General features: G+C 48.0%; 1 protein-coding gene across 2 annotated transcripts in view; it reads right to left on the reverse strand.

Annotated features, from left to right (window-relative positions):
• LOC144142455 (uncharacterized) overlaps nucleotides 1-23,706 on the reverse strand; it is a 180,974-nt gene that overhangs the window by 50,982 nt on the left and 106,286 nt on the right. For both annotated transcript variants that reach the window (XM_077674001.1, XM_077673991.1), the window contains 3 exons: nucleotides 11,634-11,741; nucleotides 6,067-6,717; nucleotides 5,391-5,659 (listed from right to left, as the gene is read on the reverse strand). In XM_077674001.1, coding sequence (XP_077530127.1) covers nucleotides 5,391-5,659; nucleotides 6,067-6,717; nucleotides 11,634-11,741 — 1,028 coding nt within the window. The remainder of the gene's footprint in view (nucleotides 1-5,390; nucleotides 5,660-6,066; nucleotides 6,718-11,633; nucleotides 11,742-23,706) is intronic.

Raw genomic sequence — 23,706 nt, forward strand, 5'->3', positions numbered from 1 at the left:
GTCGTAACTTCTGCTACAGACCAGATAGAACGATAATGTTAGTCTTATTGCACTCTTTGATTTGTGCACAGTTCACTGGTTCCCTGTTTAGCTGCATCCCTCCAGCAGTTTCTTTACAAAGGCTGTCAAAAAATTGAATATAAAAATCCAAATAAATTTGAATATAATCATTTTACTCAAAAACAAATTTTATATCTACAATCAGAATGAGGAACTACATGTGCCTCCCAATTTTTATCATAATAACTGTAAAAATAAAGTTTTTGATCAAAGACCCATGTGCCCCCTTAAACAGCATTGCTATTAATTAAAATGAGACCATTTTAAACGGATCATTTCCTGCAATATTGGCACCAAGATAGAGCGGAACTCCAATTATACGTCTCCTGGCTTTATGACGACCTGCTTCTGACGATGGATCACTGGTCCCGGCAAACTCCCCACAGAAACAACGCATTAAAAACCCTGATTATACGATGCTCGGGTGCACGCGGTCCACTTCATACAAAAACAAATGCTGGTGGGAATAAATTGGCATTGGCATTTTTCCCAACTTTTATGCCGCCTTGACTGGACCTTTAATTTGTAACCCCTTTATGATGCTGCCAGATGTGCTGCTTGATGTGATTGGGCCCGCAGCGGGCCCGACCACTTGCTGAACAGACCCAAGCAAGAAGGCAGGTATTGGCGGCTGGGAGTTTAACCTTTGACGGCCCCACGCGGCAGCGAAAGGCCAATGTGCCAACCACGAGAAGTTGAAGTCCCGGCCGGCGGACCACCAAAAGCATCGAGCCAACGAACATGAAAACAGAAACAGAATAGCCCACGGCGATGAACCAAACTCCCGCTTTCCTCGCCCGCTCTATCCATGTTTCTCCCTTTAATGATGCTCTCTCTCTCTCCCCATTTGTTGTTTCAACCTCCCCATCGCCCAACCATCGCTTCTTTCCGGCCTTTACTGCTCCTTCACACCTGGGCCCGCTTGCACGAACACACGTTCTTACTGGCAGTCTTATTCACAGTCTAGTCTTATCCACGGACTTCAATAAGACCGCAAATAAGATTCAGACTAGTGCGCTTGCTCGAAAGCACTCGGGCCAGGCTACCGAACGGTCTTATTGAAGACTATAGGAACAGCAGGTACCTAGATGAGCACGAGAGAGGCCCCTAAGGAAAAGCAGGAAACTTGCTGCAAAACTGCTTGTTGCAGTCGCCGGCATTGGGCAAGCGTTTATTTTGAACCATGATTGGATAAATTCAAGAAATGCTGATCATCAGACGGCGTATTTGGGTCTTGTCACAAATGCGTTACAATACTGCGCCATCCTTGGTAGGCCAACTCACGCGGCCGGGCCTCGGCCACGTAAACGAAGTCATACACAAAGATCGTCTGCTCGAAGCGTGGGCTCGAGAAGCCCACTGGGCTAACACAAAAAGCAGCGACGTTGTCTCACATTGTCACAACACGAGTCGTGCTTTTAAGGGGGGACGAGGGTCTTAAAACTAACTTTTTTATTTATGGGTAAAAACTTAAGAAAATTTGCACACGATAGTATTTTTCTCTGTAGATTTCAAATATGCAATTATATTTGAGCTGCTGCTGTTAGTTTGAAAGTTATCATGCAAAGTCTAAACCGTAATTAGGTAATTTCTTACGCAGCTTTATTGAACTTTCGCATTGCGTTTTGTAGCTTTTTATGACATGAATCCAGAGAGTTCCCATACCCGATGACATTCTTCGTTTTTCTCTAAAGTCATGGCACCCCAAAAAAATATGTCAAGTATACAAGATGGCGGTATTCAATATTTTGGCTCATCAAAATAACTGCAAGTCATTAATTATGCATGGCCTAAATAGAAATACGAAGAATGTCATCGGGTGCCTCAGGTTGTACTGAAAAAAAAAAAAAACGGTACCAAGATTAACCTTATGAAGCAAAAAGAAGTTTCCAAAAAGCTGCGTAAGGCTGACGTAAGCGACCAAAAATATGAAACTGAGAAAACTGCATTTGAAGTTTGGCCATGTATTATGAAATGAACGGTCAGTAGTGTAGCTGCAATATTTCTCTGTAACAAAGACATGTTCTTCCCATTCTCAAATCTGTCTTTGGATTCCAAAAATGTCAACTACAACTGGAGATACCAGAGGCCAAGCAACGTACACCATCAGGAATTCAGCAAAATTTATCGACTTCAAATTGGTTGGCGTCTTGCTGGCGTTGTGAAATCTGGTGTCGTCTCGCTGGCGTTGTGAAAACTGCAACAGTCCTTTGTAAACTGGCATCATTCATTACATTGCACTTTGTTACCCAGAATATTGGGTACGGCGGAGGAGGGAGGGATGAAACTTGCTTCCGCTGCCCTCTTTTTTTCTTTTTCTTTGGTGAGGCTATTTTAGTCGTGCTTTTTGCGCAGGAAGTTTGAGAGGATACAGGGGTCAAATGCAGGGCAGAGAGGATACAGGGGTCAAACGACTTGATGTTTTTTTGGGAAAAAAAAGTAGCCGAAGGGCAAGCTTTGTTGGCCTATGGCAGTATGGCAGGAAACGTTCGGGCGATCCTGTGTCAAAACACTGAGCTTTGATTTCGCAACACTGAAGTTTTAAGTGGGTGGGTGGGGGGGGTTCGCAAGTTGTAGAAGGCCTGCTGTACCACACCAATGTGTGACGATCGTCCCCTGGTCATCCACATGCCATCAAACATGACACCAATGTTGTTTGGCGGCTGAGCAAGGTCCCTGTACAAGCCCTTGACGACACACACACTAGCTATCTGCTTCAAAGGCTGCTGCAGTGTCCTCGCAAACCTGGACCACTTTTTCAAGTGTGCTTGGAACGTCTTGAGGTGTAGGCTAGCCTCTGTGGGATAAGTTCATCCCAGCACAAAAATCCGACAGAGCAGACTCCCCCTTTCCGATGCTTTGAATACTTTTCAAGGCCGTTATGTTTACCGCAAAAGGAGTGATGTTGCCAGATTCTTCGGTCCTTTGTGACGAAAAACACTCCACACCATGTTCGTAAACTGAGCCCGTCACCTGGAGCCTCACGGCGAGTCTGTACTGTCTGTCAGCCGTCTCAAATCCGGCGCCGCCAGCCCACACTCGACGTGCGCAAAAAGGTCTTTCAGCATTGCCATATCCACTAACACAAAATCTGTGCCGGAATTGTACCTCCGAGTGCGCCAGATCCAGTTCAAAGAGGTCGAATTTCCGCTGCGTTGGTGACTTGGTCTCCATGCCGCGCTTGACCTCGTCTGCGTGTTCCGTACGCGCGGCGATCTCCTCCGCCGTGTAATACCTTGTGTCAGCTCGACAAGACGTGCTTGGAACAGGTCTGGATTCCCGATGTAGTTGGTCAGGCGATGGGAAAGGCGAAGCAATACGAGGCGGCGAACAATTTTCATCCGGCTGAGTCGAGTGGCCCGAAGTCGCACTACGCGGGCGGACGACGCTTTCGCTTCCCGTATGCATGACGGGTCGTCCTCTTCAAACGTACGTCTCCTGGCATCAGTCACGAATGTGTGCGATGAAAGAATCCAAAGAAACCGCGAAAATTTCTAGCAAAACTACTCTAAGCGAGCGCTGCGCCAGAAGAGCGGACTCCGTCAGATGCGGGTAGCAGACGCCTTGATGGCAAAAGAAAAAAAAACTGACGTAGCAGTCGCGCCGACCAATGGGAGGCGTCAGACGACGAACTCAAACCGCACGCGCACTGCAGCCAATCGGCGTCCCAGAAGGCGCCTTCGGAAAACTGGCAATGGCGGTCGTTCTACTAAAGCGACGCCATTTTGAGATGTCGCAAAATACGCACAAAGAAACAAGCTTCAAAACAAGACCAAGATGGGGCGATCGGTCAGCTGCTTCGCCCGTGGCGCGCGCGGGAATTTGAAAGAACTTTTGCCCGATTTATTACGCATGCTGCTTTTACGTGCCCCCTCCGGATCCCAATTGCTCAAGCAAAATGCGCAATCAAAGTACAAACCCAAACAATCAAGCTTCATAACCGCCACTTTGGAAGAGAAGGATGGAAAGACGCGAAGTATGTGCAGCTTCTCGTTGAAAACGCAATTTTATTTGACGCTCACGGGCAGAGGTACTACAGGCTGCTAGCGTTTTGATGTTGAGCGTAATTTTGTTGTCACATTGCAGTTCTATTGTAAACGCCTATTCGTTGTTCCTGAGTTAATGGGCATGATTTTATAAAACAATACATTTGTTCCGTCCTTTCCGTGCCGCCTTTTTGCAGCTACTGTGGTGACAGCCGACATAGCAGACGATCACAAATTCACATCGCGTGCTCGGCCGCCCGATGGCTGCTCGGGACAAATATCAGGCCGCAGACTATCATTTCTGTCCATCTTTGTTTGACATGAGGGAGAAAAACAAGCACACACCCATAGCGCACAGCGAAAGTTGAAAACAGTGGTTGGTTGCAGCCATTGGTGCCCCATCAAAGTAACTAGGCCTTGCGGCTTCCGGCGCCGGCGTTGTGTCCCTTTCCACCCTCTCTCCCCAAGAGATGGAGTTTACAACAGCGTCGATCTCCTCGGAACAGGCATTTATTTGTTCCAAGCAGACGGTCGAACGGCCGCTGCTCGGTATCGTTCGCCACTTCTACGGCTACTGCACTCATTTTGCACGGTATGGAGGTCGATCTTTATGGTGAAATGACCGACCATGTCAGCATAAGACTGTGAATACGACTGCTCAGAGCAGGCTTATTCACAGTCTTATTGCGTTCTTATTTAGAGTCTTATTCACTGTATTATAAGTTTCCAGAAAGCGTTTTATAGACTAGGGAACATAAGACCCTGAATAAGACTGCTAATAAGATTAGACTGCGAATAAGACCGTCTTATTTGGCTTCGAGCAAGCGGGCCCTGATCTCTGTTTATCAGTGTCCCTCAAAGTCGCAATGTCACTTCGTTTCTTTCTTTCATACCTTTTCCTCCGTCACCGCCTCGTACAGTGGAACCCTGATAATTTGACTTCCAAGGGACCATGCGAAAGCATCGTACGACCGAGATATCGCATGATCAGGGTACGGGCAAATCCCGCCCCAGTAGATGGTCTGATGCGACAGGTGGGCTAAGAGGGGGAGACGGGGGCATAAAATAGGCATTGCTTCTTTTTAGAAACTTGGAATTTCAGTTAGGGGTCACGAATTAAGCGAGAATGCGCTACAGTAGTTCAAATAAGTTCTTAGCCTACCTGTCGTGTGAGACCATCTGCTAGGGCAGCATTTACCTGTACCCGATCATACGACACCCCGGTCATATGGCACTTTCACGCGGTCCCTTGAAAGTCTTATTATCGGGGTTCCACTGCATTGATGTCTAGCAGGGCATCTCGATACCACAGACACAAAGGGGGGGCTAGGTATGTGCACTTACTGCCAACTGGTGGCCTCCTGCCCCTGCTCTTCCTGTAAAGGCAAAGCGGGCTGTGCAGTCTGGGCATCTGATCCTTGCTGGTGCACGGGCAGAGCACGGGGGCGGGCGCCCAGTTCAAAGTCCCCTGGCACATGTGTGGACAGGCCTGGCGGAGGCTGCTGTACCACTCCTGTGGAAGGCCCTGGTCCCCAGGAAGGCTCCAGAGATGGCCATCCAGGTGGCGATGGGGAGGACTGCCGGCTAAAAGGGTGGCGTCCAAGGGGTGCCTCCTGGGCACACATTTTACGTAGGGCAGTGAAAATTTCCAGTTACAAATACCCCTAGCAACAACATTCTCGTGATATCCCTGCGCGCACGAGAGAACACCCCCGGGGTTCAATGCAACCACCCTCCCTAATCCAATGTTTCCAGGGGAAGTGACCCATAAAATTTTCTACACGAGCCTCCACGTAATTGGGAAACATTGAAACAGCCGAAGCACACTCACTAAGCAGCCCACAGAAATTTCCGCCAAAAGGCAGTGCCCTGGACCAGTTGCTCGCATTTTAACAGCGAGCACAGAGGGTTGGATTGGATTTGGGCTAGGGGCTACATTTCCCCAGGCATGCGCCAACAGTTGTCTCACTCTCCTATTGTTTTACTCTCCTAGCCCATTTCTCGGCGATTCTGCACCCACCCTGAATTCACGCACTGGAGCACAGCTCTGGACAGTGGCTTGCGGACCATGAACAATGGGCCACGCCTCCGTGCTGTCCGAGCCAGTGGAGGGGATCCCCCGCAGTGGCCCTGGGCATGTCTCCTTTTCCCTTGACGGCTGCATGACGGGCTCCGGGGACAGCAGTGGCGGCCTCGTGATGTGCCCCTCAGGCTCCTCCTCCTCCCTGGCCAGGGAACCCTCGGAAGGGGTCAACGAAGCATGCAGGGCATCCAGGGGTCCCTGGAAGTCACTGCCCGAAGTGAGGGGCAGAAGCGAAAACACAGGTTGTCTGGGTGACGGCAACCGCATGGGACCCTGCAGTGGGTCCGCAGCAGGCTCTTCCGGCTCCACAGGAAGGTCTTGCCTCTCCAAGCACAGCAGGGCGCCCAGGCGCTGTTCAATATCACCCACGCCCTGTTCAAGAACATCAGACGTGCTAGCCCCATGGATTGGCACCACCTGAGGTGCATGTGACGTGGGGGGGCTAGCTGGCCGTCCCCGCAGTGGTGCTGAGAACGAGGGAGATCCAGTGGGACTCGACAAGGATGAGGCAGAGGCTGCCGGAGCACTCTCGGCTGGCACCAGGACGTGTGTCACTGGCTCCTCTGGCTCCTCGGGTAGCTCCTCGTCCTGCCAAACAAGCACATTTGACATGAAATCAAGCACTCCACTCTCAAGACATCCCTACCAAATGCTCATGTCAACGTTTTTTTCCCAAGCTTTGTCCCCTGATCACTGTCATGTGTCAAGGGCACCCCCGGAGAGGGGATGTATCAAAACTTCCCGGAAAAAAAAAAAAAAAAAAAAAAAAAAAAAAAAAAAAGGGAACGGTTATTTGAAGTGCGCGCCAGGAGCGCACCAATGAGAGAACGCCAGCGCCTAAACCCAGAGGCATCATGGTAAAATATGGCAGCACACTGGTCATCCTATCAGAGAACGCTGCGCAGGAGACCAGTGGCGTGATGACCATATATGGACATGGGAAAGGCAAGGAGCCAATGCGAGTGTGCCACGAGAGAGCCCAGAGGGGATAAAAGCGGGGTGCGCAAAGATAGGGGAAACCGAGAGGCAAGAAACTAGGAGGCGGTAGAGGAGCACGTGCGCTTCAAGAAACGAGTCAGGGGCTACATTCGTGCCAAGCCTACCGGGACCTCCAGCGGCAGCGGCTGCCAGGGGGTAGCCACAGAGGAAACGTCAGGACGCGCAGAGCCCACGCCATCCAAGGAACGACCGAGCGCATCAAACGCCGGCACCGAAGCGAGACGAGGACGGCTATGACCGAGTTGTGGCCCCGCAACGGGTGCGACACGTCAGCGCCGACAACCGGGTAGGCCAGTCCATTAGGGACAGTCATAGGACGCAACTAGGGAGTTGTGGAGGGAAAGTCATTAACTAGAACTTGATGTAATGAGCTGATATGAACTAGCTGTGTAGGACTGTATTGTAGATACTTTTGGGGTTTGCTTTGAATTGTATTTCGGTATATTGAGTTTGAGGTTTCATTGTTCTTGGGTGTGTACAATTTATTTCTTAAGTGGTTTCCTTTAGGTTTTTTCTAAGTGTGCATTAAATGTGTGTTTTGTCAAACATGTCAACGGTTTTCCTACATCCATCTCTCTGAGCTGGTCTAGACAACCTCACCATCCGTTCACGTGACAATCACCATATCTAAGAATGCACAGACTGGGCACCACCCGACAGAATGCATGGCAGCACAATCTTTCCAATGCCCTCAGCTCCTTCGAGATGGGAATGTTAGGCAAGCCACTGTGGCCTCCTCTGCCAGCCTTGCAGACAATTAGCCCCCCCTCCCAAAAGAAGAAGATGAAGAAGAAGAAGAAGAAGAAGAACACGAAGAAGACGAAGAAGACGACGACGACGACGAAGACGACGACGAAGGAGGAGGGGGCAGCTTCGCCACATTCTCCCCAGGTCTTCCCTCCTGGGTGCTCGAACCGCACTGTTAAGGGGGAACCATGGGTCTCGAGGACAATCTTGTAGCTTGCTTAACCTATGCCAAGCATGAATGTGCACTCAGTCTTCGCCTACGATGGTGAAGGGCAAGGTATTCCTTTGCGGCCAAATTTTTAGTGGCCTACGCACAAAATACCCCTTCTGCTCGGGAAGGCACCAGGGTGTGCAACTGTACCACAGCAGAAATTTTCACAAAGTAACACCAAAAGCTATAACCACGTCAAACATCAGGTCACAAAATACCATTTTTGTAAAATAATGTGCATTAACCTTTATAGCAGCAAGAACAAGATTAGCACTAATTTATAAGCTCTTGGATGCCAAAAGAAGCATGCGAACTCGACCAGTGCATCTTAAGATATTGTGGGCAACACTTGACTGCATGGGAAACAATGGTTCTGAGAAAACAAGGCAAGAAAATTGTGCGCTTGTAGATCGCCACCTGCTGAATGCAAAACATACCTTCCTGTGCCATAAGAACATTGCGGTGTGCGAATGAAGCACAAAACGTACTCCGCACTCCTTCCCTGTTTTTTGCTGCTCCACTGGTTCTGGCAGTGTGCGAACAAAGTGCTAAACGTACTCCACACTCCTCTGCTCTTGCTGTTCCACGACTTCGCCATTACTCCGTGTTTTTGCTGTTCAGCTGTGTTCTGACCTTTTTTTGTGCTCCTGGTGCATGCCGTACGATGGGCCAGCACATGAGCTACACAGCCGGCTTTAAACTGAAGGCGGTGGAGCATGCGTTGATGCACATGGAAACCGCATGGCTGGGCGGCACTTCAGTGTTGACCCAGTGTGTGTATGCTACGGGCGAAAAAGGGGTTTTTGGGCGGTAAACAAGGATCGCCGTGTGTTTTGTGGGCCCAAAGAAGGGAAGTTCCCCGGTGTTGGAAAAGCAATTTTGGAGTGCCTCGACGGCACGGAAGACGGTGCGCTATAGGCCGACAACAAAGTGAAGCCGCAAGCGACTTCAATCAGGGGGACAGCTCCATGGTGAGTAGGGGGCCACTGGCATGCTGGGAGTAAAAAAGAAATTTGATCACATAATTACCTATGTGTTTTTACGAAAATGGTAAGGCTCTGACAGTGCTTCTATTAGCAACTGTATTGTATGAAATTTTAACTTCTAAAAATATGTTACAATTTTTTCCCACATAATGGACCCTCCCCCTAATCCATGCTGAATTTTCAGTAAAAAAAGTGGGTTCAATTAAGCGAGCAAATATGGCATTTCCCAGTCCAACACTTACAGCATTAAAAACTTACCAGAACAGAGTTTGGAAAGAATGGAAGGAACTTTTTTGAAGCTGGCAAACTGCTGGAGCAAAATCTTTCCTACCACTGGTTTTTTTGTTTTGTGTAGGTGATTGCTACTACATGTAACAGGACTTTGTATATATTTGGAAAAGCTTTGAAAATGTTTTCATTCACAGATATACACATACATGGAGTTTTTTCTAAAGTTTTCCAAGAATTTTGTCTCACAAATTACTTTTTGCATTGCAACTCCCTATTTCTAAAACTACATTATACAAAGTACCCCCTATTTAGCTTCATTTTTATGTGCCTTTTATGTTTTTGTGCCCGAGCATTCTTGCATTCAAGAAAACTTTACTGGAACCGACCAAAATGACTTTTTCTTATGGCTTGAAAAAGCTGAAAGTAATTTTTTTTTGAAATTCACAAACCACTCACGCAAGGACTTCAGTCCTTACAGAAGTTCTGGCTTAAGTTTTAAACCATATCGCTATTGCATGTGGGAAACCTTTCTACATTCCTAGTTTTTTCAAAAACTGCTTTCTTTTGATATAAGCATAACTGTGAAAAGTATTCTAAAGTTTTCCAAAAACTTGTTTTTGAGAAATTTAATTTTCTATTGGGACTCCTTCCTTCATCTCTAAAACTATACCAGTAAACAGTATATCTATTGAACTTCCCTTTAGTGAGCCCTGTATATTATTGAGCCCAACAAAAGTGCCCATAAAAAAAGGGCACTTTTCCTAAGGTACAGAAAGTGTTAACCAGGGCTTGCTCATGGTAAGCAACAGGCAGCCACACCTTCCAGTGAGGCGTATGCCTCCCTGGTAAGAACGCAGAACAGTTTCGTGCATACAAAACGCGTGTGCCTCCTTCCTCCCACAGACGCGACTACCCTCCACTGGGTGGCACACTGCTCCCCCCCTCCCACATGAGCAGGTACCTGCTGCATTCAGTGGACAAGGCACAAGACACTTCCTTGACTATAAGATCACAACAGCTCAGCACAGTGATGCCCATGCAACGAGAGAGAACGCACGAGTGTTCTCTCTCTCACACTTGGAACGCACCAGCTCCAACAGCTACACTACCAGGTACCACTCTACTAGTTAAGAAGTGACAGCACCGCTCACTAAACCAGCCACCCACCACCACATCGGTACAGTGCCTGAGCCACAGAGGAAGCTCTGCCTAGACTTGTCTTGGCGGCTAGGCAGCCAGTGGATGTTAGCTGCACCATTACTTCCACCAAACTATAGGTCTCTTCGATTTGGCCTGCACTTTCTGCATGAGTTCAGGATGAGTTCAGCCAGTTCAGCGTAGGCGCCACCACTGCAGAACCGGTCCTGCACTTTTGTCGTCTGCTTCTGCACCTCCTCCCTGGGAGGTGCAGGGAAAGCGTGAACTCATCCTGCACTCTCTGCACCGTCGGTAAATCGAAGAGAAAAGTGCAGGCGCCGCGCGCTGCACTCGAAAATCCAAGAGACGAGTGCTGCACTACCTGAATGAGTGCAGCGAGTGCAGTAAAATCGAAGACACCTTATGGTGCCTTCCACAGCAGTGGTACCAAGCACTGGGAGTTGTTTCATCTGGGGGCAACGTGAGCTTCTCAAATAAACACGATGACTTTAATTTTGCTGCACAAAAAGCAAATGAAGTGAAACAGCCCCAAGAACGTTGTTGAGAATACAATTTAGGCACCTCCCACACGTGCCTTTCCCCATTTAAAGGGGACACTGCTCTTAAAAAAACTTTTTTATTTTTTAAGTAAACTCTGTGTAAAACTTGTCAGCCTTGCTGCTTTCCCTCCACTGATTTCAAATATGGCATTATTTTTTTTAGTTGGTAAATTAGTTCCCAAGATAATTAGAGGTAATTAACCATTTTTGGAGGAACAATGGACAAAACAGTGTTGGCCATAAAACTGCAATCTTAACATTTTCCAACACCATGAACCCTGGCGAGTGCAATAAGACAACCAGTTTTTTTTATGCCTGACTTGGAACTAATTTTACAGCTCATTAAACCTTGGTGGCACCAGTGGCAAGGAACCATTCTGAGTGCCCATTTCAAACACCAAAGTTTAACGAGCTGTAAAATCAGTTCCAAGCGATGCATCAAAAAACTGATTGTCTTATTGCACAGCAAATTGCCCAGGCAATGATACTGCCCGCAGCAATGGGGGCATGCTAACATTATGAAAGCGTTGGGTAAACTTGCTGCACACTGCCCCTTGGGCTCACTTGCCGAAACAGTGCCTTAAAGATGCCCTCTGGAGGTAGGCCACCAAATGCCGAGAGAGCTGCACGTACCGTGAGGACAGAAGCGGCGTGGCCGAGATCCACCATTGCGTCGGGGATGTGCACCTCGGGGTCCACGCACGTATTGCACAGGTGGACGGAGCAGATGGAGCCCCGATGCTGCACACAGACAGGCAGAGCAGAGCACCAGTCTCAGCTGGGCCGACACAGGCAAGCTCTCTTCACTGCCGCAACCATTTTGCCAGCTGGCCGCCCCCAAGTCTGCCACCACAGAGCACAGTTACCAACTAGTCTTCACCTAAAAGCAGTACCATTTAAGGAAGGTAAGAACTCTGTGGGATGGGCCGCAGTTTCAACCTGCGGGAGGTCACCTCATGACGCCAGCCGGGAAGTGCACAGCAGGGATTGGTTTGGGAGGCACAGACTTATGGACACCGTGCTGTCAGGCCCCAAGTGAAAAACATGCTTGGTGTATTCAGACGAGGTGATCGTGTTTTCCACAACGTTTAACCAACACCTTGAACGTCTCATGTCAGTCCTCGAGGCCACACGATCCCCCAGACTTACGCTGAAACCCAAGAAATGTCATTTCGGATATGAGTAACTACTGTTCATTGGCCACGTAGTCAGCAGTGACGGCATTCATCCAGATCCCAGCAAGGTAGAAGCGGTCACCCAGTTCCCCACGCCCACCGACAAGAAAGCCATGAGACGCTATTTAGGCACGTGCTCCTATTACCGGTATCTATTCATAATGTTGCCCACATTACAGCACTTCTGACCCGTCTAACGCGGGATGATGCTGCATCCCTCTGGACTGACGAACAATAGGGAGCATTTGTCGAGCTGCGGAAACGTCTGAAAATGCCACCAGTCCTGGCCTACTTAGACGAAAACGCTGCCACCCCGCCCCACACGGACGCCAGAAACGTAGGACTCGGGGCTGTCCTTCTGCAATGACAAGACGGTTCTGGGAGAGTTATTGTGCACGCCAGCAGAACATTGTCATAGATGGAAGCCAACTAACTACTCGGTTACTGAAAAAATTACCCCACCTTCTCGCGAGGGGAACCCTGTGGAGATGCGACGCATCTTGGGGGTTCAGCATCGGCTGCTCGCTTCAACCGTTTGCGTTCGGTATCACGTTTACGAAGTTCGGAATCGGCTGCTCACTTCAATTGTTTGCGTTCAGCATCACGTTCACGCTGCTTCGCAGCCTTGTCTTCAGTGGTGCTAGCATTCCTGTTATCACAGTGATCGGTGCTTGTTACGGTTGCGCGGGCGATAGCAGAATTGTTAGGCTCCATTCAACGCATCGATGGAAATCGGAACGCCGGTGCTGGAACGACCGCGGCTATGATGCAACGCAATCCAACACAATCCACTTTAATCCAATCCAATCCAACCCAACCCAATCGAATCTAATCGAAACCAATGCCCCTCGCGAGAGAGTGTTCGCTATCGGAGAGGAGAGGGGGTGAGCGGCGGAGAGTGCAGCTCGCATGGCGAGGAGAATGGGGGAGGGCTGTGGACGGACAACAACAACGCCGTATGGAGGGACAAGGCGAGTGAATTAGATGCAGTCGCATCTAAAAGAGTGCCTGGCCATCGTGTGGGTGGTGCTAAAATTTCGGCCATACCGAATGGTCGTCCGTTCACGGTGGTCAGCAATCACCACTCGGCTGGTTGATCAGACTGAAAGACCTGTCTGGACGCCTAGCACAGCGAAGCCCTAAATTTCAAGAATTTGACGTGACCATCGTGTACAAGTCCAGCCAAGAATACGCCGATGCCGATTGCCTCTCGCGAGCGCCAGCTGGTTCTGCGTTGGCAAATGACTGCAGCGATGACAATGCATTTCTTGGTGTGATGGATGCATCCTCCCTGTCGAAGCATCAACACACAGACCCGGAGCTACAGCCACTGATTAAATTTTTGGAAGAACGGACTTCCACCGTGCCGAGGCTGTTTTCAAAACTGCTGGCCCTCTGTACAAGACAAACTTTACTCCGCATGACAGAAGCTACCTGCTTGTTGTTCCCGCAGCATTCAGGAACAATGTTTTGCAGGCCACCTTGCCTAAACCCATACTCTGTCCAGAACCCAGCAGTCCTATTACTGGCCCAAGCTGGCAGCAACGGTGCGGCACTACGTATGGATGTGTCACGAGTGCCAACGGCGCAAGTCACCACCACTCCGACCAGCACGTCTACTGCAGCCAGTTAAAATTCCTATGAAACCATTTGAGCAGGTCGGAATGGGCCCTCTGCGACCGTTTCTGATGTCATCAGCTGGAAACAAGTGGATTATAGTTGCCACGGACTACCCGACTCGGTATGCGGAAACGGAAGCCCTCAAGAGGGGAACAGCTCTAAGTCACTCACTGTTTTGTTACGAAGATTGCTCTTCACCACGGCGCTCCTGCTATCATTATTACCGACCGAGGAAAAGCATTTACCGCTGCGCTCACAAAGGATATCATGCATCTCAGTGGTACCTCCCATCGGAAGCCGATCGGGTATCACCCACAGAAAAACAAACTTACTGAATGCCTAAACAAGACAATAGCAGATATGTTAAACCTGTACACCGATGTCGAGCACAAGATGTGGCCGTACGTCACTTTTGCTTATAATAAGACTCATCAAGACACACCACGAATGACCCAGTTTTCCTTTATGGGCGACCTGTGACCCCGATGCTGGATGCAATGTTGCCCCATGACACCACCAGCGATATCGAACTGCATGAATTCACAGAACAGAAGAAGCACAGCAACTGTCACACTTGTGAACAAGGCAACAACAGCCCTACAACTCCCACCACTACAACCTCTGCCACAGGACTGCTGTTTACAAACCTATCAACAGAGTCTGGGTATGGGCGGGGAGACAGTGGCTCCGTTCGTTCGCTCAAGCCACGGGGCTCAGACCTCGATATCCGCCATCACGGCCGCGGGAGCAGGGGAAGCATCCCTTGCTACCAATCAGGGCGGAATCTCTCAGCAGAGTCACCTGGAGCCAACTGGGTTCACAGTCATTGGGGCATTCGGAGTGGACACTGCCGAGCCAACCGATTCCGACCAAACCGCCCTGTCGACTCCCGGCGGAATGCTCGTTAGTCCCGCAGTTGGCTTGGGGGGAGAGGAGGTCTTCCCCTGGTCGGGGAGAGGGTGGCGCGAAGGAAGGTGACAAACTGGTCCTCCTTCCCCCGCGCCCTCATGCACACATTCGCGGTGAGCCGGTTCGGCGCATCACATGGGGTCATGAAGAGGTCACGCCTGACATGACGCGCCGGCTGCCCAAAATGTCGTTACTCCTCCTCCCCCTCCTACTCCTCCGTGCGCAGAGAACGGGAGATTGGAAGCTCAAACACTTGCTTAAGGGGGGAGGTGGGTCTTTAGACAATTTTTTTTATTATTAGTGCCAGCTAGATGAAAATTGGCAGTCTTAAGCAGTTTTTTACACTGATTTCAAATATGCAATTGGTTTTGACATAGCTTCATTTGTTCAAGAAATACAACACTTTGAAATTTATTTATTGAGGCATTTCTTACGGGGGTTTAGAGCAATTTCGCTTTAGCAAACTCAATGATGATTTATACGGACATAATGCCAAAGGTCTACTCTGGGGGGCTATGCTATTTTTATTAATTTTGAAGACTTTTGCAAAGCATGAAAGAGGTGAACATTTGATATCAGCAATTCGTATAAAATTGCCTAATTTTTATTAATTTCTGCAAATAGGTAAACAATGACAGAACAATAAAAATAGCATCACCCCCTAGATCAATTCAGTACGAATACAATGGTACCAGTCTTGTCATCCTAGCCCAAGAGCAACATTACAAAAACCCCCGTAAGGCAGAGCTTGGTCTTGCAAAAAAAGAAACCGAGAAAAATGCATTTGAAGATTCAGATCACGATAACTTTTGCTACAGCATAGCTACAACAATATAAATAGCATCATTTTGTAGCTCTATTCTTCACGAAGAAAAGCATACCAAGTATGTGACTGTAACACAAAAATAACTCTGAAAAGATTGACGTAAATTCACACGAATACCATAAAGTTGCAAAGGAAAATTAAATTTTCTACTGTTACACCTCAGAAACTGTATATCCTCATTCACCTTTTCTCTGTGTCTTTACAGAATACAGAAAGGCACAATTACCATGTGCTGTTGTTTTTTTTGTGGTACCAATGAGACTAAAGCACAGCAGCTACCCAGAACTAGATTGTCCTGCAATGCATCACAAACCTACAGCAAGGCTGTAGGTAAAATGCACTTTGGTCATCAATGCTTCAGTGATGCAAATAGCATCAGCTGCTAGACCAATTCAATACAAATGAAACTATATCAGTCTTGTTATCCTGGCTCAAGAGTAAGATAAGGAAACACCCCGCAAGGAAAAGCGTGACCTCACAAAATAAACTAGAGCTGCAAGTGGACTTCAATTTGGCGATGGATACCAGAGTGATAAAAACAGCATCACCTGCTAGACAATTTGGCGATAGATACCAGAGTGATAAAAACAGCATCACCTGCTAGATCTAATAATTAAATGATACCAGTCTTATCACCCTAGGTCAAAAGCCTGATAGTGAAACACTCAGGCAGAGCATGACATCGCAAAATAAGAGAGAAATGCATCTTTAGTTTCTAACTCTTGCTACAGCATGGCCCAATATAAAAAGCGCCGTGTCACTCTGTTCCTCAAGAAAAAAACAAAACAAAAAACAAATATGCGACCGTACCACAAAAATAATCAGGAAGGCTCTATGCAAGTAACGAAAAACTTTTGTAAACAGCGCTGGAAAACTGCACTTTTTGCTGAACTTCAAGTACGGTAGTTCCTACTTTGCACTTCCTTCAATGTCTATGCAAACTAAAGAAAAGCGCAAACATATTGTGCTGCCAACTTTGTTTTTCACAAATGAGACCAAAGCACAACAGCTAACTAAATCCGGACGTTTTCACGCGGCGCTTCTCGGACCAGATTCGTACGTGACAGGCGATCTCGGCACCGCCGTCTACGGCGTCTTCCATCGTGTTTCCGTACGCTTGCAGCGCGTAGTTCCTTGAGGTAAAAGTCTCCAGGCATTGCGGCACGAGACGTAAAGACGTTGTGACAGAATTGCAGTCACTAACGGCAAAGAAAACACACCTGAATTGAAAATACTGCGGCGCCGAACGCGCGCCTGCAAAAACAAAACGAAAAAAAAATGGCGGCTCAACGGCGCCGGCCAATCAGAGACGCGGAACGGGGGGCTCGACTCGAGCGCGCCTGCTCCTGCCAATCAGCGGCTCCGAAACGACCTTTGGTAAATCGGCGGTACCGCTCGTTCTCCTCATGCGACGCCATTTTGAGTTGGCGCAAAATACGCACAAAGAAATCAGGTACAAAGCGAGCCCAAGATGGCCGCCGCCGGCAGTCTGCTTCGAGTGTGGCGCGCGCGCGAAGTTCAAGCTTTTTTAGCCCGTTTTTCGGCGTTTTGCGGCTCCCGCTGCGTTTTCAAAGTCGTTTTCGAGATTATTCCCGATCAAATTCAGCGGTGAAACTTTTAGAGTAGGTGCTTGAAGGTACAAAGACTTCAAAAATGTGTTTTTCCCAAAATGCGTATTTTCGCGATTTTGGACCATTCTAAGACCCGCATCCCCCCTTAAAGGAGCCATGAAGAGAAAATGCAAGTTGGTTTTATTCGAAAGATTTCATGTTTTATAATGCCCCCAGCGCTTGTCCGGATACAAACGGTGCTTTATTCACTGAGAAATTAAACAATTTAGGTTAAAATTTTGATTTTCCCGCTCAATCATGCGTTTTCGTGGTCCCAAATGACATCACAGGAACCGACCGCTCTGCAGCCTAGAGAACCTTCATTCACGCATCCACCGTACAGGGTAGAGACACGTATACGCTGGCGCCGCCATTTTCGGTTGCTCGCTCGCCGCCGAAGCAAGTCATTGTGTCAAAACCGTGCTAAAATTATCGCGGCAACGCGATTTACTGATGAAGTTTGAATCATATTGTCTGTTTCGCGTTGCTAGGTCTCGTGGGAAACGAAAAGAATAACGCGTTGAGCCCGTTGGCCCAATTGCGGCGACACGGGACCGTTCAAAGGTTGTCTCCACCCTGTACAGCAGTGTTGGTTTGTTCCTGCGTTTCTTTACGTTCCGTAACCTAGATGGCGCCACCATACCGTAGCAAGCGTTTGGTTTGTTTTTGCCCGCATTTAAACCTGGCTTGTTTTTGTTCTGGGAGAAAATATTCGTTCCCTGAAACAGTGCTCGCTCGACAAATGGGGTCACGTAAGACACCGTTGCTTGCGTCAATCGGCCAGTGTCGTCTGAGACAACCCCAAGCCCCGTAGTGCTGTGCAGCTAAACCAAGCATGCTGTGCGCAGTACGAACAGCAGAACGCATCAGTACTTCTATGTTTACATGTGCTTTCGTAACTTCCACTGTTTGTCCCATCATTCTTATTGCTTTGTAAAGAATGTGCCCTAAATTTAAGCGCAAATCGCTCGTTCGTCTAGTTTGTAAGCTCTACCTAATTTGCGTCTGCTTCTGCCAGCCTCCGCCAATCGCAGAGCTTAGCTCATGTGACATCATAGGTTCTGTTGCGGGAAATGAGCTGGTGGGTCGCATGACCATTCCCGTTTTTCCTAATTATGTAGCTTATTTGAGCGAAGTTTACATTAAAAGTGGTGCCAGTATGATTCTAACGAGACAATCTTTTGAATGAACCAAACTTGTGTTTTCTCTTCATGGCTCCTTTAACCACCTGCAGTGCATCTTGTTCCTTTCCCTGCGCAGTACATTGCTGCAGAAGCTCGGGTGCTCACCGTCGTAGGATATTGACTTCGCTATTTGTGCACCAATGCTTTTCGAAAACAAAACTGAAAACATGGTAGCTGATGGAATAGTGAGGGAAGCAGCCTGCCTCGCAATGTATAAACGCTGTAGTCTGTGTTTTTAGATACGGTGAGCTCATGGAAAGCTTTGATTTATGTTTACTTCATGTGCTCAACCACTTCGGAACTGTTTATTTCAGGCAAACATCTATACACGCTTCTCCAATGAGCTCTCGCCGTTCACCACTGTAGTTGCGAGAATAACGTACTTAGATTCTCGGCACTGTAATCAATCGATACAGGGCAACTCGTTTCCACCCTTTAGTGTCCCTTTATACAGTACTTTGGACCATACAGAGTGCTGCACTAGGTACAGACGTAACCTACGAGGTACTCGTTTTTAAACGGAGTCGCAACCTCTGCCCTGACGTCGTTCATGTCATGCACATGAAGCCCTACTTCACACGTTGACGGGCTCCTTTTGGACAATGACACAAGAGCATCGGCACGATGCTCTTTCGAGGGGGGGGGGTAGCAAATGTTGCATGGGTATTGGTAGCGGGTTTAGCCGAGCAATCCTGTCTAGGGTTTGTACTCGTCCACTGTGCTTGGTACAATCTCCAAGTGAGGGATATGTTTCATGTTTCTTGGTTAGTCAGTGGTTCGAAGGCGGCGTAAATGCACATGCCCCGTGCCTGCCTGCTGGAGTTCGCCAGCCATCTCTGCTGAGACCCGACCTGCCACCTCAGCCCTCCATTTAAAATTTAAAGAGACACTGAAGTCAAAAACGACGTTGGTCCAAAAAAACAGATTGGCACCCCCAGAACACGAATACAGTTGAACCTCGTTATAAGAGACACGGATGCAAGAGACAAATGGGTATAAGAGACACTATTCACCCACGTGGTTGGCTGCCCTATCTTTCCCATTAAATTGACCTCTTCCATAACAGACATCGGATGTAGAAGACAGTTGGTTATAAGGAACAAGTCATCCTTGAACTTTAATCAATAATCTTACTTGCAAGAGACATTTTAACTTCAGATGCAGTGCCACCAGTCACTAATTGCAGTTGCTTCCATTGTGGAAACACAGGTAGACGACAGACGCCTGCAGTCGCTATTTATTATAACTTCAGCAAACACACAGTGGTTCAGTCAGCTATGAAATGACGATGAGAAGTCCTGCCAATGGAAATGCAACTTACAGAAGTGGTTGAAGCTTACTGCCATCCACTAGATGGAGCGCGATTGCACATGCGGGCTCTCCCACTCGCGTAGCTCCCAATCAAGAAGCATCGCAGATGTGTCCTGCAAGCGTAGTGAATAGCCTGAGCACACAGCGGAAGAAGCTGTGCACTCTGGCTATTCATCAGGCTTGGGAACTTGACATCTACGATTCATCTTCCACAAACAGTGAAAGGAAGGAAGAAAAGCTTGTAGAATCAGTTGTAAAAAACAGTGTAAATACAGTCATGAAGCAAACAAAGATTCAGAACTGCTTCATAAATTCTGGGGGCCACACATAAATTAGAATGAATATTTTGCAACATGCTGTAGCATTCTTTTGAGCTTATTTTAGTCATACGGTGCCCACATTGAACTAGGGTCTGATTAGTAAGTGAAAACATGGTTCCCTGCTCATAAGAGACATCTCGTATAAGAGACAGAAACTGCTCCCCGGTACGTGTCTCTTATAAAGGGGTTCAACTGCATACCCCTCTCTGGGGCAGTACCTTAAAAATAATCACGTAAATAATCAAAAAGTGAAGCTACCGGTCACCCAACAGAGATGACGTAAATGGCAACTGAGCGGATGAGCAAAGATTCACGTGACGAACAGTACAAGAACCGCGCACACAACTCTCAAAGAAACACATAAAACCTTTCTTTGCACAATAACATGGATAAGGCATAAATAATAATAAATGTACAGGTATAATTGAAGCTGTGACGACATTTGCAAGCTGTCAAGCTGCGGTGCCAGTGGCAGTTGCGATGGTTATTGCACGTTCGGCATAGTCACATGCCTGTTATCTCCTTGTTTACATTACGGCAGCAAGTAGCGCATCAGCCTTCCACTGTTCCGCTGTCCTGTGGACAGTAATTTGCATCTACAAGTCTTTTGCTCCCTCACGTAGCACTGTCTGTCCGAATGAAGTTTTGCACTCAGGCAGGCGGCTGAAACTGTGTGTGTAGTGGTCGCGTTCGCTTCGCGATAAAATGCGACGGCGAGCTCCCACGGTTTGTGCTTACTATGTTGGAATTATCATTAGCAACGATTCAACCCACAACGGGTATGTAGAGTGTGCGCGATTTCTTATTAAACCTTCTCGGCTTGCACCAAAGTGAAGTGACTTGTCTGCCCCCCGTAAATCGCAATAAGCAAGTGCGACGCTTATGACAAACAAAAGGCAATCGATCGCCTGTTAATTCTGCGCTTCAGCCTCAAAGCGCATGCCTTGACGATGTGATTGTTCGAAACCATTTCTTGATTGACTAGAAGTTGAATAAAGTGTGTGCGTCAAACCGGGTCTTTCGATTCAGGGCATTGTGTGCTGCTATGCTTCCACTACAGTGCACACTTAGGTAAGATGATATTTGTATCATGCTATGCATGTTTTTCATTCCATACTGATGCCAAGTAGTTTGTTAATAGCTGTTAGGGCACTCGTAAAAGCTCTAGGCACACTTTGGCAGATGTCCTAATAGACATTTTGCAAAACATTCAAACTTTGCCGCAATAAGCGTTACCATATCGAGACGAAAAACTGACGAAACGTTCTACTAAAATTCCTGTAGCGGTGCAGACATAGCGGGCCGCACAAATTTTGCGCTGGACGCTGTTACAAGTTAAACTAACAGAGGGCGCCATATATTGTTATGCCGAGTCAATGCCGGCGGCGTTGGCTGAATGCATCGAAGCAACTAAAAGCCGACTATTCCTAAAGAGAATGCAAAACAAAAGAGCGCCCCTGTCGTCGCTCACACTGCGGTTGCGCTGTCCGCTAGACGTTTTGTAGGTAGATTGAAAGGCCGTGCGGCAAATTTATACCCCTGTCACACGGGCACTTCCAATCTGGATTGAATCGAAGTGCAATTGATTTTTCGGGCACACCACACACACCATCGCTGCTACACGGTCTGGTTCAACCCAGATCGAGAAGTTGCACCAGTTGCACTCACGTACGTGAGACAGCGCTAAAAATGTACTTCGTGACCGCTGTCTGGTAACTCTGCGAGATCGTAGGTATACGTAATTATATAAATGCTACCGCACGCTTATTTGGTTCAAGTTATTTTATACAATTTCTGGTGCTAGTTGAAGCTGTCAACTTCCGTGCCATTAGTCAGTGGGGACGAGAGTATCGCCGCTTTCGTTCGATCGCGCTTGGAAACCTCAATCGCGCTTGAGAAACCAGGATTGAGTTCGAGCGGGATTGGGCTCAATCGCGATTGAAACTGCCGTGAACCAGCACCCGATCCGGATTGAGCTCGATCCGGATCGACTCAATCGCGATTGAAAGTGCCTGTGTGACAGGGGTATTACATTGTTTAACCACCCATCTCACGTCCCATGCAGCACCAAGATTGATGCGCAGAGATTGGCAGGTAACGGAAGTGTGGGCGTGTGGGCGGGCAAGTTTTGTCGTATGCGCCGAGTGCGCGACCAGTGGCTCCTGCGGCCGCGATGGTTCGCTCGGTAGGTTTTAGTTTTCCTGCTAGACACCCCCCCCCCCCCCCCCCCCCCCCCCCCGCTGTCTCACTCGCTTCCGGCAACCACTGATGTCACGCAAAACATCCTGAAATGGTGCGAGGAATGCGATGCGTTTTTAAATTGCCAATTTCTCGGCAATTAAAGCATCTTTTTCCGCTGAATAAATGCTGAGAGGGCTTTGGGGCAGTTGAACTTTCATCTGAGCCCAACTTGCTATCTGGCTTCACTGTCCCTTTAAGCTCCATGCCTAATAAATACCCTATTTATTCGAATATAAGGTGAGGGTTTTTTGCCGAAATCCATAGTCTAAAAGTCGTACTGCGCCTTATATTTGAAGCCTAGTATATAGTATATACATGGCGATTTTTTTTTACTCTCCAAACTGCACCCTCACCTTATAATCGTGACCGCTTTATAATCGAATAAATAAGGTACGTGCATCACCGTATAGCTGACTTTGCCTGCGTCTGTCAAGATACAACAATCTTGCGCTCAGCTTCCTTGTCTAACACACTACATAAGAAAGCCTATCTGCATGCTGACACAGTGCTGGGTCTCTCAAATGATAAGCAATGTTGAAACATTGCAGGCAAAAAAAAAAAAAAAAAAGATTAACTCTGAATTCAAAGCTACTGGGAAGAGCTTCGGCGCCCCTCGCCGTGAGCTCTCTCTCTTCGCCCTCCTCGTCTGACGTGCAGCCGCCAGCCACGGGACTTGCGGACTTCGTCGCCTGGAAGGTGGCGCAAGGAGACGCAGGTCAGTGGGGCAGTGTTGCCGTCCGGAGGCAGGCGCGGGAGACTCGGGAGTCGGGACTCTGGAGGGTTTGGTGCATGCTCTTGGACGGTGTACCATGGCTAGCCATGGTGTGAGTAAAGAGTTCTTTCGCAGAACCGCAGCGTGTCACATTCCATGGCATGCCGTAGAGAGCAGGCCCACAAACTCAGCAGCACAAAGACTCAGCCGTGCTGGATCCATCATTCTGTACAAGTATTCTCATTTGATCACAAAAGCTACTCTACTCAAACCAGACAAACAAGCTCCACTACAGGGACACTGAAGTGAGTTTTTAAAAGATAAAATGCAATATTTCAAGTTTTTTTGACTGACTGAGGCAAATTTTTGACGAGAAAAAGAGCCCTTTCCCTGTCGATTTGCTGACAATTTTCTAATGACTAAATTTACCAAATTTGTAGCATGTGCGCATCCTATGCGGGAAGAAACAAAAAGTGGAAATTAACCATGAAACAGGTGAGAATTAAAATTCTGATGGCTGAGACAGCATAAATACGCATGAAAAACCAGTGAGATATCATTACAGTAGTTGGCATGGCAGCCTCTACTGCCACCACTAACTAGTCAAAGAATGGACTACCGTATTTACACGATTGTAAGTCGACTCGAATGTAGGTCGACCCCCCAAAAATGGCACCTCTCAAAAAAAAAAAAAAAAAAAAATGCCAGCGCCGCCTAGAAAATCGTATCACAAAGAGAAGCTTTTCCGTCGACCCACACGGCGGCTCTCCACAAGAGCGGTGCGATCGCGGTATGCGC

The sequence above is a fragment of the Haemaphysalis longicornis genome, unplaced genomic scaffold (genome assembly GCF_048455015.1).
Source record: "Haemaphysalis longicornis isolate Haplotype H1 unplaced genomic scaffold, Haemaphysalis longicornis Haplotype H1 scaffold_1, whole genome shotgun sequence".
Lineage (NCBI taxonomy): Eukaryota > Metazoa > Arthropoda > Arachnida > Ixodida > Ixodidae > Haemaphysalis > Haemaphysalis longicornis.